Source organism: Stenella coeruleoalba, assembly GCF_951394435.1.
Source record: "Stenella coeruleoalba genome assembly, chromosome: 8".
NCBI classification, from domain to species: Eukaryota; Metazoa; Chordata; class Mammalia; order Artiodactyla; family Delphinidae; genus Stenella; species Stenella coeruleoalba.
The window spans coordinates 59,196,557-59,213,935 of NC_137154.1; the positions used below are offsets into that span (position 1 = coordinate 59,196,557).

Here is a 17,379-nt window from a genome sequence, read left to right on the forward strand (position 1 = left end):
TATTCTACCATTCCAAGTAAAATAGAGAAGTTTTACAAATATACATGTCTGTATTCCTTCCAACTTTAGGTTGCAATTGTCATAAATATTACATTTACATTTATTAAAAGCCCCACAAAACAATATTACATGTTTTTTGCTTTAAACAGTGATACTTATTTTTAAAAATATAAATGGAGGGGAAAAAAATCTCTTATATTTACTTAGATATTTACCATTTGTTGTTCTTTCTCCAACTCCAAGTTTCTTTTTGATATTTTTCTCTAGTCTAAAGAACATAAGTTACCATTTCTTTCTATATTAGTCTATTGGTGATGAAATCTATTATTTTTTTCTTAATCTGAGAATATCTTTATTTTTCCACCACTTCTGAAGAATATTTTTTCTTGATATAGAATTGTGTGTTGATAGTTCTTCTCTTTGGGCACATGAAAAATAATGTTCCAATGTTTTATGGCCTTTATGGATTCTTAGAAATCTGCAGTCATTCAATTTGTTTTTCTATATGTAATGATCACTTTTCTCTGGTTGCTTTCAAGAGTTTGTTTCTTTTCTTTGGTTTTCAGCAGTTTGATTATAGTTGTTTGTCCTTGCATGATTTTCCTTGATTTTACCTGTTTTAGTTTTGACGAAATTTTTAAGCCTGTAAATTCATGTACTTCAACAAATTTGAAACAACTTTAGCAACTATTTCTTCAAATATTTGTTTCTTCACTATATTTTTCTCTTCTCCTTCTGGAATTTCAATAACAAATTTTAGATACTTTGATATTGTCTCATAGGCTGTGGAGGCTCTTCAAATTCTATCTTTTTACTCTTTGTTTTTCAAATTGGATAATTTCTATTGACCTCTCTTCAAGCTCTTTCCTTTTCATCTCCATTCTGTTATTGAGTTGAGAAGTAAATGCTTCATTTCAGATATTTTCTATTTCAGTTCTAAAATTTCTATTTGATTTATTTTATAGTTTCTGGGTTTTTGCTGATAACATCTATGTTTGCATTCATTTCAATAGTGCTTTCCTTTACCTCATAAGGATGCTAAAAATATCTGCTTTAACATCTTTGCTTGATAAGTCCATCACTTGTATACTTTCTTGATTGGCATTTGTTGATTCCCTTTCCCCCTGAGAATTGGTTAGATTTTCCTGGTTCTTTCTATGTGGAGGAATTCTTAATTGTAACCTGAACATTTTGAATAGTATGCTATGAAACTTTGAGCCCTATTAAAATTCTATGTTAAGTGTTGAATTTTTGGGTGTATCAGGCAATCAACTCAGTTAGGTTCATACAAGTTCCATCAACTTTCTGTGGAAGTGATTCCAATGGCAGTTTGGCCTTCCAAGCTTTTGCTATGCTGCTTTGGGTCTATCCCACTTATATCCCTCTCAAGGTATAATCTGGGGCTTGAGCAGTGGTTTATATCGTATTTCAGTTCTCAAAGTTGTTGCTATGCTTCTTTGGGCCTGCTTCATGTGTGAGCCTGAGCTTGTGTTGGCTCATGCAAAAGATTAGGGGATCCATTTCTTACGCCTTCTCACCTCCAGTATTTCCCCCTCATTCTCTCTGAACCAAGGACCCCACTTTCTCAACTGATGAATAAAAAATAGAGTTTCTCCATGATTTGTACCACAGAGTACCTTTTTCCCCTTTTTCATGGACAGAGCTAAAGAAGACCCAAAAAAAGGCAGAAAGAAAGAAAATTAAACAGTAATAATGGGATTTTCTTTACAATCTGGCTTAGGGTCCCCTTTTCCTAGATACCCTACCCAGAAAGGCAGAATTTCTCTAGGGGTATTTGCTGACCTTCTTGCTGCAATGCATTTCTATGCTTGGGCCATCCTCTTGCCAAAGACAGGAGACAAGCAATTTTTTTTAAATAAGGAAACTTACTCCTATAATATGCCATTCTTCAAGATTTAGCATCCCTTCTCAATCTGGCTGATATTGTTAATTTCTCACAGTCTTCGGGCTTTTATGTTTTGTGCAGAGTTTTAGTCATGATCTGTGTGACATTAGATAAGCTGTTGCAGACTTATTCTACTTAGTTATTTGCCCAACACCAGAAGCTAAGAGTACTACATTTCAATGGATAAATTATTGCATGAACTTTGGAAGAAAGCTTTTTGTCTGTTCGTTTTGTTTTTACCTTTACCTATATCAATCTCGTGTCAATGATTTTTTAAAAAATCACCTAAAATATAATGGGAAAATTGGCCTTTCTCCCTATGCATGTTATATATCTGATTGAAAGAATACAGAATTGTTTCAGAAGAGTCTCTTTAGAGAAAGAAAGCAAACTTTTATGAGTGGGGGATTTTGCTTCCAAGATATTAGATATTTAATCGCACATATCACAACTTTCTTTGATGGGACAAATTTCTGGATAAATGTAAAGGTCTCAGATAGTGGACCCCAGCCTTGATAGTTGGAATGGCTGGGTTAGTAACCAAATTAAGACAAAATTTTAAAGATTTCCTATGTTTTCTCTGAGTATGCTTCTCTGTGAGAATTGGAGGAGAAAATTAACTTTTTCAAAGCAATATTTTCTCTGTAGGTATGTTTTCTTTGGAGAAAGTTCTACTCAAGTTCATTGTCCATTTTTTAACTGGGTTATTTGTGTTTTTATGCTATTGAGTTGTAGAAGCTCTTTATATATTTTGGATATTAACCCCTTTAGCCTGTAGTGTCCTTTATTCACAGGAACTTGGTAGAAATAGGCATTTGGCTGGGATGTATAGATTTCTAGGTATTGACATTTTTGCTTTTGGATTAGACTTATATTTTTCTGCCAAATAATGCTTCTTTCTCCTTTCTTCATTCTCCTTCTTTCCCTTCTTTTTTTTGGTCTCTCCTTTCTCCTTCCAACCTTTCTTAGTTTTTCTCCTTTTTCTGAACCCTTCTATCTTCTGTTCCTGTATATTTGGGGTTTTTTCTTCCTTCCTTCATCCCCTCATCCCTCCCAGCCTTCCTTCTTCTAGTATTTACATAATTTCCCAGGTGATGATCCAATGCCGTGTCTGTTAAGTGCCAGATTATAAGGGACAAGTCTTATTACAATCATTTGCCACAAAAAAGCCCTTAACTATGTAAGATATCTAAAAACAGTGAAAATAAGTAAACCACACTAAGGTGAGGACTCAACTTAGTTGAGACTAAATGATATTGTGCTACATATGAAAGAACTAAGTTTTGCTAGTCTTTCCTCCTTTTTAATTAATTAGGAACACAGCTGTTTTCCTGACAAGTTAGTCAAAGTGTACACACATACACACACACATTGGAAAGTGTAAGTGTAACTCTAACAGAGCAGGACCCCATGGTGCCTTCCCAGGACAGATCACCCACCTACATGGTCTCTACCTGACTCTTGTTTTAGAAAAACTTTAGCCTTCTAGGCCTTCCCTGAGTTCCAAAGAATAAATGTAACCAAAGAAGTGAGAAAATGCGGAAACAAAAGAAAACAATCAAGACAAAATAATAATAGTTTGGCCATTAAACAAAGTCAAGAACCTTTAGTTCCTCCTCAAGGGCTACAGATAATATTCTGAGCCATGTCCTTTGAGCTGTTTGCAGATACTAAAATCCCTACCAGGTGTAAGAAGTTAACTGTATGCTGACCACAGGAATGTAGACCACAGACTGGTTGGAGTCAGAAGGTTGATGATGTTGACTCTGGATTACCTCACCACCAACCAATCAGAAGAATGTCTGTGAGCTGCTCACACCCCCCACAACCCTCTGCCTCACCTGTCTTTATAAACCCTTTCCTGAAAGCCACTGGGGAGTTTGCGTCTTTTAAGCGCTAGCTGCCTAGACTCCTTGCTTGGCACCCTGCAATAAACACTGCACTTTCCTTCACCACAACCTGCTGTTGGTAGGTTAGCTTTCCTGCCTGTGGGTAAGCAGACCCAAGTTTGGTTTGGTAACATAACTAGCTATTAATATAGACATAACAATATTTGCATACTTGCAACCTTTGGTCTAATTATACATTATAAAGTCCTCCAATCTACCCTGAATTCTAAATCTGATCGGTTTAGAAGATTTTGTTTTTACTGTTGCTCTGTTTTGTTCTTGTTTTATATCATGTATCTCATTTTTTAATATGCCTAAGCATGCCATAGGAAAAAGCTTAGTTTGGGCATGAATTTACCCACCTTACTATCTTCACAGAAGTTTTGTGGGTTTTTATTTTTGTTTGTTTTTTGTTACTCTTAAGATATCAGAGCCAAAAAACACTTCAGAAATAATGGCATCTTGGTCCCTCAGTTTTCATATGAGGACAGTGAGGTTCAGAAAGAGGAAAAAAAAACTCTTTTTTTTGCAAGAAAAATGGAAGTGACAGAGCTGGACCTAGCACCTGGAATTCTGATTCTGAGTTTAATGATTTTTCTTATAATATATCAAAGCTTTTTTATGAATGGGTGGGAATCCTGAGATTGGCTAGAAAGATGTGTCCTACTGTAAGTCCAGATATTTGTGTTGATGTCATGAATTGGTCTCTTCATAAAGCCACAGTATATAGAATGAAGGCTGGTAGAATTCCTTGATTTTTCTAGAAATCAAGGGAAATTTTTTTATCATGAGAAAATATTTTGTTATTTTAATAAAAATAATATATTGAAGTTCTTAAAATGTCTCATTTATCTCTGAAAGATCATCTTGTCTATATCAGTTAGAATACTGCTTTTCATAAAAATGTTAGTTGTATTAAATTGTGTTAGCTGAAAAATAATAACACTTGCCAAGAAGTGACCAAGCTCTTCATTGGAAAGAACATAGTCATCCTTGGAAATACTGATCTTAATCATAAACACCACCAATTATAGCACTAATTAAATGAAACATCTATTCTTACAACTAGGTTTATCATATTGTTTATCATAAGGAAAGTAATGTGGGTAGTAGAAGACTCTAGCTTTGGATAAATTTGAATTTGAATCCCAGAGCTACTTAGAAGCAATGTGACCACGAGCAACTATCTAAAATCCCTCTAAGGCTTAGTTTTCTCGTCTGTAAACTGAGATGGTAATTCCTATTTTCTAAACTCAGATGAGATAGTCTATGGAAATCCTTGGATGAAACAGATGCTTGCTCTTGCCCTTCTGAATGAAAGTTCTTGCTCCATAACACATCTGCAGATCATATTTGAGAACAATGAGCCTATTATTATATAATATAGCTGTATAATGGGCACAAAATAAAAGCCATTACTGTAAATCATGACATACTCTGAAGTAAACACATTGTTTCCTTAACTATTCCCTGTATCTGTCCCATGGTCTCTTTTTTCCTCTTACACTTTGATAGGCTCCTATTTTGCTATATTTCATAATTTCCTGAAGTCAATTTACAACAGAACCTCTCTTGTCACCATGGGTACATCTAAATCCTGCCTTGGAGAGATTATGTAGATTTATTAGGCTGCCACATGATTTGATACATTCACTTATCCTTAAAAGAATTTTTATTATTAAAAAACTACTAATTGTTAAAAATCATTCTTTAGAAAGCACACAGAAATATGATGAGATTTAATTAATATGAGCATGAAAGGCTGATTTTTCAATAAAGGAGAATTAGCTATTTCTGTGTTAATTTATTTAACAAGAAAGAAGAAATTTTGCAGAAGATCCCTTTTAACTGTGATTGAATTTTATCAATTAATCTTCTAATAGAACCATCCAAAGAAAAATATGAAAATTGTGTAGCATCACTTTTTATATCTACCTGCTCCTACATTCGGTAGGACCCAGATTAAGCAGTATAGTTATGATTGTGTGTTTGCAGTTTGATTAATAAGTACAAGAATAGGAATAATAATCATTTACATTTTATTAAACTTTTCAGTTTTTAAAGAACTTTTAACTGAATTACTGCATTGAGTAGCATAACAAATCTAAGATGAGTAATACTACCCTCATTTAACAGACAAGAAAATTAGTATCAGAGGCTAAGTGACTTGCCACGATCATACAGTGGCAGAGCTAATAAGAAGTAGAATTAAGCTTCTAATTTGTCTTTCTGCCTCTATGATTTTAAAGTATACATCACATAGTGCATTGTAAACATCTATTTATATTTTTCCTCCCCCAAGAACTTGCGCTTCAAGGGACAAACCTCAGTTTCGTACTGAATTCTGTAAACCCTAGTGCCTAGTTCAATGCCCAATACCCAGAAAATATTTGATCATTTATCCAGGAGATTTAATTGTTGCTCTAGTTCTCATCTTTAGTTACGCCAGTCACTTAGCCTCTTTAAACCTCAGTTTCCTTATCTATAAAATGACGAGATTTAGACAGTATAATCTGAGACGCTTGCCAGCTTAAATACCACACTACTGTCTATCTTGGAGGTAAAGCAACAGTTTCCTTAGTCTCAGAGCAGGGGATAAAATTCCTGCAGTAGAATCATCAGGGCCCATCATCGGTCCAACAAGCACTGTTTTCAGGATTCACTGGAAGGTCTTTCTGTTGGTTCTTAATATTCTGGAGGCTTCTCCTCTCATCAAGGTTCTCCTAACACCTAACTCCCGTATAAGTAATGGAAGCATGTTTTATAAATTAGAGAAGAACGATAATGGGAGAGACAAAATGAAGCCAAATGATTCCTTTATGTAAATAAATGTTTAATCCAAATAGGAGAGGCTTTGGTAGAGGGGCATTACAGGTGAGACTGTCAGCTGTCTAGATACAAAATTATTTATTTAAAACGAATTTGTTTGGTAATGAAAAAGCTTGTCCTTTAACATCATATATCAAAATATTTCCATCTCCTTGTCCCTAGTGTTATATCACATTGTTTTCCCTAGAAAGACAGCCTCATCAGAAGGTATGTCTTTGTTTCAAAAAAGATAGATTGGAAATTCAGAAGCTAGGGAAGGTGTTAGGGGGAAGGGAAAAAGCTGAACCACTGCAGGAATGATAGAAACCCTTGTGAAAGCCAAGACTCCAAGACACAGGTCCATTAAAAACTTAAGAGTTAATCAGAACATTACAGAATGTTCTCCCCTCCCTCCATCCCTACCAATACACCAACAAGCCCTTCAAAAATAATGGGTTACAGCTTAAAGAGGTGAAAGACACAGCTTTCTGGGGAGCAGCATGTAAAAAAAGTCCCAAAGCCAAGAGGGGAAACAAAAACAGACACTAAAGGAATTTGAAGACTCTGGTACTTTAGGTGCAACAAACACAGTCCAACTCCTAACCAGATTAACAAAATCCTCACAGTGAAGCCTATTTACCTCAATTCCTATTAGACAATTCAACATGTCTGCCTGTCAACAAAAATTTCAAGGCAAGTGAAAAGGACAGAAAAAACAAAGTCAGAAAAGACAAAACATGTATTGGAAGATGACTTAGATACGAGACAGACGTTGGAATTATCAAAGAATTTTTAAATAACTATGATTGAATAAGTTAAGGACTCTAATGGAAAAATTAAACTATATGTATGAAAGAACAGATGGATAATATAAGCAAAGAGATGCAATTTCTAAGGGGAAAAAAAACGGCTGGCAAAAGTGAAGAATGTTTTTGACAGGTTCATCAGTAGACTGGACACGGCCAAGGAAAAAAATCAGTGAGCTTGAAGACAGGTCAACAGAAACTTCTCAAACTAATATGCAAATAGAAAAGAGAACTTTTATAAATTAACATCCAAGAACTATGGGACAATATCAATTATATTTCATCCATAAGAAACTCACTTTAAATATAAAATTTCTGATAGGTTAAAGTAAAGGCATGAAGAAATGCTAACACTAATCAAAAGAAAGCTGGAGTAGCAATATTAATTTAGCACAAAGCAGAATTCAGAACAAGGAAAATTATCAGGAATAAAAAGGGACATTACACAATGATAAAGGAGTCCATTTTCCAAAAAGACCAAATTATCCTAAATGTGTTGTATGCATCTAATAATAGAGTGTCAAAATACCTGAGGCAAAATCTGATAGGACTGAAAAGAGAAATAGAAAAATACGAGTTGTCTTAAACCTGTGAAGACAGAGATTTTTGCCTATTTTACTATCATACCTCCATGTCTATAAAAGCACTTTATACATTCTAGATTTATAATAAACACTTTCAGTTAATAAATATTGTAAATATCCCCTCTTACACTGTCCCCTCAGAATAAGTACGAGTAATACATGAGATTTGAGTGAGAAGGCATTAAAACCTTGGAAAAAGTAATATTTAGCAGTGCTGCACTGGGGGTAGGGTGAGAATTAACTCTTACACCAAGGAGTTTATTAGAGAGAGAAGATTAAAGAATGCATAATTCTGGTTTTACCATCTAAGCTTTGAGCTCAGATGGCTGAAAATGCTGTCTTTTCTACCATTAGCAGTAATAATGCATAGAAGACCTCAGTAAGAAAGCTGGCTATGCCGAGTTGGCTCCTGTGACAAAATCTCATAGTACTATCATATGGCCTGAGAGGCACCACAGTTGGCCCTTGTATCCAGATATATTTCATAGGATTTTTTTTTTTTATAAATGACAACTTTTACAGCTATGTAAAAAGCCTAACAACTTATAAATTTTATCATGGCAGGTTTTGATTTTTCCTAAGCCTTCTGAATAAAAATTTTCTATTGCTCATGGCAGTCATTTGTAATTCAGTAAAGGGCTATTCTGGATCAGGAAGAACTTTTGAAAACTAATGATAAAGAGGAAACAAATTGAAACAAAATTCCACATTCTTCAGAGATGTCTGTCTAACAAATGGCACTAATGCAAGAAGAATTAATTATCTCATTTTTTCCTGTATCTATCATAACCTCTTAAAGGAAAGCAAGCTTTTTATTGAATTAGCAAGTTTGATTCAGTGTTTCCTCTCAAAAGACTGTCATTCACAAAATAGATGTGGTTTTAATGATACACTTGATGAAGTTGGAGCCAATATCTGCAACTTATTTTCAAAAGTATTCTAAATTCCAGTTCCATATGAAGAAAAACAAGAACATATAAGCTTATTAAATCTTGCATTACAATGTGCATTTGGAGACTCTCAGAATATTAATAGGTTAATTATATAAACCATCTTAGTCTTTAGGTGAAAAAATAATATTTTGTATTCAACATAAACATAAAAATATGATCCTTTATTATTCAACTTAATAGTTCCATAAGGCAATTCCAAAATGTCGAAAGATTTTTATTAAATATATATTTTATTAAATATATATATTTCCTAGGCACATACCTTTCAAAAGTCCTGAAAACGTGCATAGTCTGTGACAGAGATCTAAAATAAGCCTTTATGAATACACGTATTTTGGAAATAGGATTAAACAACACAAAATAGCTACTTTAATAAATTATTAAACAAGTCAAGGAGATATCCAATAGGTTGAATTGTTCCCCTGAGAACTGACAGATGGTAGTTATTTTTAAAATATATAAAGCCATTCTTTTTTCCTTCAGTATGCATGACAGTATAATTTTTCTTATTTCTCTAAAATATGGCCTTTTCTTATCTTACAAAGACATATGCCTTTTAAGTGCCTAGACATCATTAATTGTATAAAGATGGCTACAAGATATCTGTCACCAAGTGGGAGGCAGACTGTCAGTATATATAATGCAAAATATGTAAAATACAAAAATGAAACAAAAATGAAACTCATATTTGCTTTAAGAAAAGCAAATATGAGTTTGTTGGACACTCAGAGGAGATAATGACTGTTTCCAATTGTCCATGTTGTGAAGGTTACAGGAAGAAGAAAGAGCAGGGTCCTGTCAGGTGAAGGGGAAAATATCTGCAGCAAATACTTCAGTCTGATTGTTGAAGTTGTTAGCATAGCATAAAATGTGGGACAAGGATACAAAGTTAGGCTTTGGTCAAATACGGAGAATGAAAAGTTACGCTTAGGAATTTGGTCTTCAAATTTCCCAGTGCATAAAGTAAAGGTTAGAGATGGAGAATTTTGAAGACCAATTAGAAAACCATTGCAGTAATCAAGGGGAGAGATGGAAGTCTAAATTAATGGAGCAATAGTGAGAATGTAGAGAAAAAAGGGTTATGTATATAAGAGAAACAATGGCAGAAGAATTAACAGAATTTGGCAACAAATTTAATATGAAAAATGTGAGGAAAAAGTCAAAATTAATTCACAAGTTTTGATCTTGGATGAGTATTTTGACAATGATATCATTAACTAAGTATAAACTACAACAGGACACTGTAAATAAATCAAAGGCAGAAAAAGATTGAAAAGCATTTATTCTTGATAAATTACTAGAGCTACAGGTGAGTGGAAGTTAATGATAATTTTGCCTGGAGCTACTCCTATCCTTATTCTTTCTCCCCACTCCCTAACTCTCCAACCCTGCACTGGATTCAGTTGATGAGAATTGCATTTTTACCACATGAGTCTGGACACAAAAACCAGTAACTTTGTTGCTGGTGGGAGCAGACTTGATTTGGGGAAGCAAGAGGGGGTGAAACCCTTGCTTTGCTCTAAAACCAATTAATTCCATAGAAAACAAACAAACCCCAAGCATTGCTATCCTGATGTTGCAGGTTTTGTTGGGACAAGCAACAGATAAACCAGAAATTTAAGAGAGATTCAGGAAATTAAAGAGCCATAAAAGGGTTGCTGAAGCTCTCCATAAATACTGGCTGACTGGGAAACAAAGTGTATTTCAGAGACACCCAGAAAGAGTTCATTGAGAAGTAAAAGCTAAGGGAGAAACTTAGAAACTGACTGCAACTTTTAATATGTTTTCCAATCAACACAGATCATTTGGCAGAGGGCAGAAGCCTTAAAATCTTTGAATTTTTGAGATGTTTGAAAGCACCTTACTTGGCTTACTGTTAAGTTATATAGACACCAGGGTGATCCCTTGGAAGTAAGGCTAAAAAATAACAATTCTGTATAAACATCAGCAGCCACAGTCGATTCTTCAGTATAAGTACAGAGAGGACTGAATAACAAAACAACAACAAAAAAAACAACTTATAAAAATAAAACAGAATCTAGATTTACTACAATACATCTTATCGGTGTCCAATATTTAATTTAAAAAATTATGAAACATACAAAAAACAAAACTGAAGTTAAAAAGAAAAAGGAAAATGTAATCTATACCCAGGGAAAAATGTAGCCAATAAATTTGTCAGTGGGCCAAGAGGTTGGATTCAGCAGACAATGATTTCAAAATAGCTATTCTAATAGGTTCAAAGAACTAAAGGAAATATGACAAGGACTCGATAAAATATTAATGTCAATGGAGAAATTATAAAAAAGTATCAAATAAAAATTTTATGTTAAAAAGTATAAACACCAATATAAAAACTCACCAAATGAGCTCAAAAGAAGATTTCATATAGCAGGAGAAAATATCAATCAACTTGAAGATAGTCCAGTATATTATCCAGTCTAAAGAACAGGAAGAAAAATATATTGAATAAAAATGAACATAGCCTCAGGGATCTGTGAGGCAATGTCAAGTATACCAATAAATATGTAATCACATACCAATAGAAAAGGAAGAAGAAAAAAGTTCAAAGTAAACATCTGAAGTATTGTGGCCAAAACATTCCCAAACGTGATTTAAAATATTAATCTATACATCCAAAAAGCTCAACAAATGCCAAACTAAGATAATTACAAACAGATTTACACTTAAAATTATCATAATCAAAAGGCTGGAAAAAGAAAGATGAAGAGAAAAATCTTGAAAATAGCAAAAAGAAAATGATTTATTGTATAAAACATGAATAACAATATAATTAATGGCAGAATTCTCATCAAAATAATGGAAGCCAGAGACAGCAGAATGGCATACAAAATGCTGGGTGGGAAACACTGTCAACCAATCCACTAACAATACTATAATAATTAGAACAGAGAACAGTGGAAATGATAAATATAAAATACATGTAGATACTTTTCTCATTTCTTAAATTCCTTTAAAAATATAATTATAAAATTCTATACTTAGGTTTATAACATATAGATGAAATATATGTGAAGCAGTACAAAGGGAAAAATGCAAATAGAGCTTATGTGAGCAATGTAGCTATATTTTTATCAGAATCAAGCCAGTATTGAAGTAGAATGTGAAAAGTTATAATATGCATATTTTAATACCTATATCAATGATTATATATTTCATAAGATAGTTAAAAATTCAACAGAAAAATTAAAATGCCATATTAAAAATACTGATTTAAGACAAAAAAGGCAAAAAGAAGACCAAGAAACCCACCTCTTCAAAAAAAATATATATATGAGATATATGGAAAACAGAGCAAAAGGAAGGTGTAAGTCCAAACATAACAGTTATTATGTTATATATGGGTAAAAGGTAGACATTTTTAGATAGAACAAGGAAGTCACAACACTCTAAACAAAACACACTTGACTATGAGACAACCTTCAGGATTAAAGACACAGTAGATTGAAAATATGATGATAAAAAAGATACATCACAAAAGCAGCAATCAAAAGAGAGCTGGAGTAGCTATATAAATATAAAAGATTTTAAGACAGGAAATTTTACTAAAGACAAGAATGTTTCATAATGATGAAAGGTAAATATACCAGGAAGATACAACAAATATAAATAAGTATGCACCCAACAACAGGGCTCAAAATACACAAAACAAAAACTAACTGAATTTAAAGGAAAAATAGACAATTTGCTCATTATAACTGGAGATTTAATACTCCTTTCTTACTAACTGATAGAAAAAGAATATACAGATCAGAAAGAACAGAGAAGATTGGAAATAAAACAAACAGGAAAAAAATAAAAACAGCTAACTTTACCTGAAAAATGTTTATATATAACACTATACCCAACAATAGCAGAATACACATTATTTCTAAGCACACATGTACTATTCTCCAGAATAAACCATATGTTAAGTTATATTCTCAGTACCTTTAAAAAGATTAAAATCAGAAAAGAATAAAAACGTTCTCAAACTACAATAGAATTGACATAGAAATCAATGACAGAAAGAAATGCAGGAAATTCCCAAATATTTGGAAATTGAACAACATGCTTCTAAATAATGCAAGAGTTCAAGAAGATATCACAAGGAAAGTTTTTAAAAAATAAAACTGAACTAAATTAAAAAAACCACAACATTCAGAATGTGTAGGATGCAGCTAAAGCTTTAAGCAAGGCTTAGAGGGAAATGTATAGATTTAAACCAATATTAGAAAAGAATAAAGATCTAAATCAGTATTCTAGACTTTTACTTCAAGAAGCTAGAAAAATAGAGCAAATCAATCTCAAAGTAAGTTGAAAGAAAGAAATAATAAGGGTGGAAATATAATGAGTGGAAATTACTATTAAAAATAATTTAGAAATTATTATTAGACATAATAATAACAACAGGGGATATTAATAAAATATAAACCAGAAAAACATTAGAGAAAATTAATGAAAGCAAAAACTGAGTTTTTGAAAAGGTCAAGAACCTACAGCTACTTTCATACTTGATAGTAATTGACTGATTGTTTTCTCTCTAAGATCAGGAACAGGGCAAGGATGTCTGTTTTTACCATTTCAATTAAACATTTTTCCAGAGGGTCTAGTCACTGCAAAAAGCCAATCAAAAACACTAAGATTGGAAAGGGATAAGTAAAATGCCTTCATTCACTGCTGAAATAATCTCATATGCAAAAAATCCTAGGGGATCTACCAAAATTCAAAATCCTACTAAAACAAATAAGCAAGCTTAGTAAGGTCACAGAATATACAATCAATACCCAAGAAAATTGATTTCATTCTAAATGCTACAATGAAAAATCCAAAAGTCAAATTATCATTGATATAGAATAAAAATACCTGATATATCTAACAAAGGAAGTGAAATACCTGCACATTTAATAATTCAAAATATGGATTACAAAATTAAAGGGGCATTAAAAACTGGAGCAAAATACTATATGTGGAGTACAAATTTTCATATGTACTTGTCTCCAAATATATATGTAGATTCAATGTAATCTCTATCTAAATTCCAGTGGCATTTTATTGAAAGTGATAACCTCTTCCTACAATATGAATGCTGAAGAGATTCAAAGAGCTAAAACCTTTGTGAAAAAGAAGACTATAATTATAGGAATCACACTATTATTAGATCTAAATGTAAAATGTAAAAGTATTAATCTTTTTGAAGAAAACATAGAAGAAAATCTCCATTACCTAGAGTTAGATGAAGAGTTTTTAAACATGACACCAAAACCAAAATACATAAAAGAAAATATCAATAAATAGGAATTCATCAAAATTAAAATATATACCAGATAAAAATAGCTTAAGAGAAAGAAAGAACTAGCCACACTTAAAGATCACATGGCCAACAAAGGAATTGTATCCAGATTATATAAAGAAATCTGTACTCGCAACAGTAAGAAAATACACAGTTCAATTAGAAAATGAGCAAAATACTTGAACAGACATTTCACCAAAAAAGGACACATGAATCACAGATAAATACATGAAAATATGATCAACATCATTAAGCACTAAAGACATGCAGATTGAAAGCTTAATGAGATACCACTACATCCCTGTTATTAAAATTGCTGCAATAACAATTCTTACTAAGTGCTGATGAGAATGTGGAGCAAGTGGATCTCTGATACACTGCTGAGGAGGATGTAAAATTTAATAGCCACTCTGGAAAACAGTTTGGTTCTTTCTTATAAAATCAAATATGCATATATCACATAATCCAGCAACCCACTCTCAGATGTTTACTCCAGAGCAGAGGTTGGCAAACTTTTTCTGTAAAGCACCAGACAGTAAATACTTTTAGTTTTGTAAGCCAAATTCCATCTCTATCACACATTCTTCATTTTATTTTTTCAACCCTTTAAAAACGTTAAAAGCATTTTTATAATTGTATGAGCATATATTTTCATTTAATGTGGATGAATATCTGGAAGTGGAATTGGTAAATCACATGGTAAATGTATATTTATTTAAGAAACTGTCAGATGGATTCCAAACTAGTTCCACCTGACATTCCCATCAGTAAGTAACACATGGAAAGTATGAGAGTTCTGTTTCTCTTAAACATCTTCAATACTTGGCATTATTGTTGTTTTTCATTACAGATATTCTACTGAGTGTCACTATCACAAACCTTATAGGTTTTACAAAAACAGGCCATGGGTCAGATTTTTCCTGCAGGCCACAGTTTGGTGACTCATGCCCTAGAGAAATAAAAACTTACATTCACATGAAATTTTGTACATAAATATTTATACCAGCTTTATTTATAAGAGCCAAAATCTGAAAGCAGCTCAAAAGCTCTGCAATGTTTTCATGGTTTATTGTGATATATTCATATAATGGACTCAGCAAAAAAAAGAAAAATGTAGAACCACTGATACATGTAACAACCTACATAGGTCTCGAGAGCATCATGTTGAGTGAAAAAGACTGATTAAAAAGGGTACATAGCATATGATTCTATTTACATAACACTTATGGAGTGGCAAAATTATAGTGATGGAGAGCAGATCAATGGTTTCCAAGGGTTAGAGTTATCTGGAAATATAAGAAGGTAACAGGGTAACATGATAGAGCATCTTTGAGGTGATAGAAGAGTTCTGTCTTCTGATTATAGTGATGGTTATACTAGTTTCCAGTTGTGATAAAATTTTATAGAACTACATTCCCAAAGAAGAGTGCATATAAACCTGGTGATATCCAAATAACATGAGTAGATTAGTTAATAGTATTGAACCAATGTCAATTTCATGGCCTTCCTAGCTGAGCCATAGTTACGTATGGTGCTTTATTTGAGGAGGATGAGTGCACATTTTTCACAACATCTATGTTTTCCTAAAATTATTTCAAAATAAAAAACAAATTTAAAGTGAAAAATAAATGAGATACCATTGTACATTCAATAGAATATCTACAATAAAAAAAATGACAATGCCATTCTAGAGTTATAGATTGGCATAATTAGAGTTCTACTTAGGAGAAACTAGAACCTTCATACGTTACGTATATTACTCATGAGAATGTAAAATGAGACAACTACTCTGGAATCAATTTGGAATTTTCTTAAGTAAACATACATTTACCATGTGACCTACTAATTCCATTTCTGCATATTTACCCAAATTAAAAGAAAACATGTTTACAGAAAGAATATACATAAATATTCACAAATATATATATCACCAAAACCTGAAAACAATAACAATCCAAATGTGAAACAATTGATGAATGAATAAACAATATGACATATCTATATAATGGAATACTATTCTGCAATATAAAGAAACAAACTCCACATGCATGAAGTAATGTAACTGAATACCAAATCATTATGCACAGTGAAAGAAACCAGATACACATATTTTATGATTCCTTTTAAATAAAATATCTGAAAAAGAAAAATCTATAGAACAGAAACTAGATAGTTATTTTGCTGGAAAGAGAGAATTAGCTACAGCTAGAAATGAAGACAAATTTGTAAAAACGGAAGTGTTCTAAAACTGGATTGTGGTAATGGTTACACAGATGTATACATTTACAAAACCACATTAAACTGTACACTCTTAATAGGCATGTTTTATGGTATGTAAATTACATAACAATAATGCTGTAAAAAAATAAAAGCCAGAGGAGCTTCAAGATGGTGGAAGAGCAAGACGTGGAGATCACCTTCCTTCCCACAAATACATCAGAAATACAACTACATGTGGAACAACTTCTACAGAACACCTACTGAACGCTGGCAGAAGACCTCAGACCTCCCCAAAGGCAAGGAATTCCCCACGTACCTGGGTAGGGCAATAGAGAAAAGAAAAAACAGAGACAAAAGAATAGGGACTGGATCTGCACCAGTGGGAGGGAGCTGTGAAGGAGGAAAGGTTTCCACACATGAGGAAGCCCCTTCGTGGGCGGAGACTGCGGGTGGCGGAAGGGGGAAGCTGCAGAGCCACGGAGGAGAGCGCAGCCACCGGGGTGCGGAGGGCAAAGTGGAGAGATTCCCGCAGAGAGGATCGGTGCCGACCAGCACTCACCAGCCCGAGAGGCTTGTCTGCTCACCCGCCAGGGCGGGTGGGGGCTGGGAGCTGAGGCTCCAGCTTCGAAGTCAGATCCCAGGGAGAGGACTGGGGTTGGCAGCGTGAACACAGCCTGAAGGGGGCTAGCGCGCCACAGCTAGCCAGGAGGGAGTCTGGCAAAAAGTCTGGAGAGATTCTTGGATTCGAAGAATAACATTGTGAAAATGACTATACTACCCAAAGCAATCTACAGATTCAGTGCAATCCCTATCAAATTACCAATGCCATTTTTCACATAAGTAGAACAAAAAATTTTACAATTTGTATGGAAACACAAAAGACGTCGAATAGCAAAAGCAATCTTGAGAAAGAAAAATGA

General features: G+C 33.4%; 1 protein-coding gene across 6 annotated transcripts in view; it reads right to left on the minus strand.

Annotated features, from left to right (window-relative positions):
- LOC307190962 (uncharacterized protein) overlaps window positions 1-17,379 on the minus strand; it is a 445,225-nt gene that overhangs the window by 87,405 nt on the left and 340,441 nt on the right. For 5 of the 6 annotated variants that reach the window (XR_013829564.1, XR_013829565.1, XR_013829567.1 and 2 more), the window contains exon 5: window positions 11,309-11,387. The exons of the other annotated variant lie outside the window; for it this stretch is intronic. Coding sequence is in view for 2 of the 5 variants with exons in the window: in XM_079930478.1 (XP_079786604.1) it covers window positions 11,309-11,387 (79 nt within the window). In the remaining 3 variants the exon portion in view is untranslated. The remainder of the gene's footprint in view (window positions 1-11,308; window positions 11,388-17,379) is intronic. 6 annotated transcript variants of the gene reach the window in all.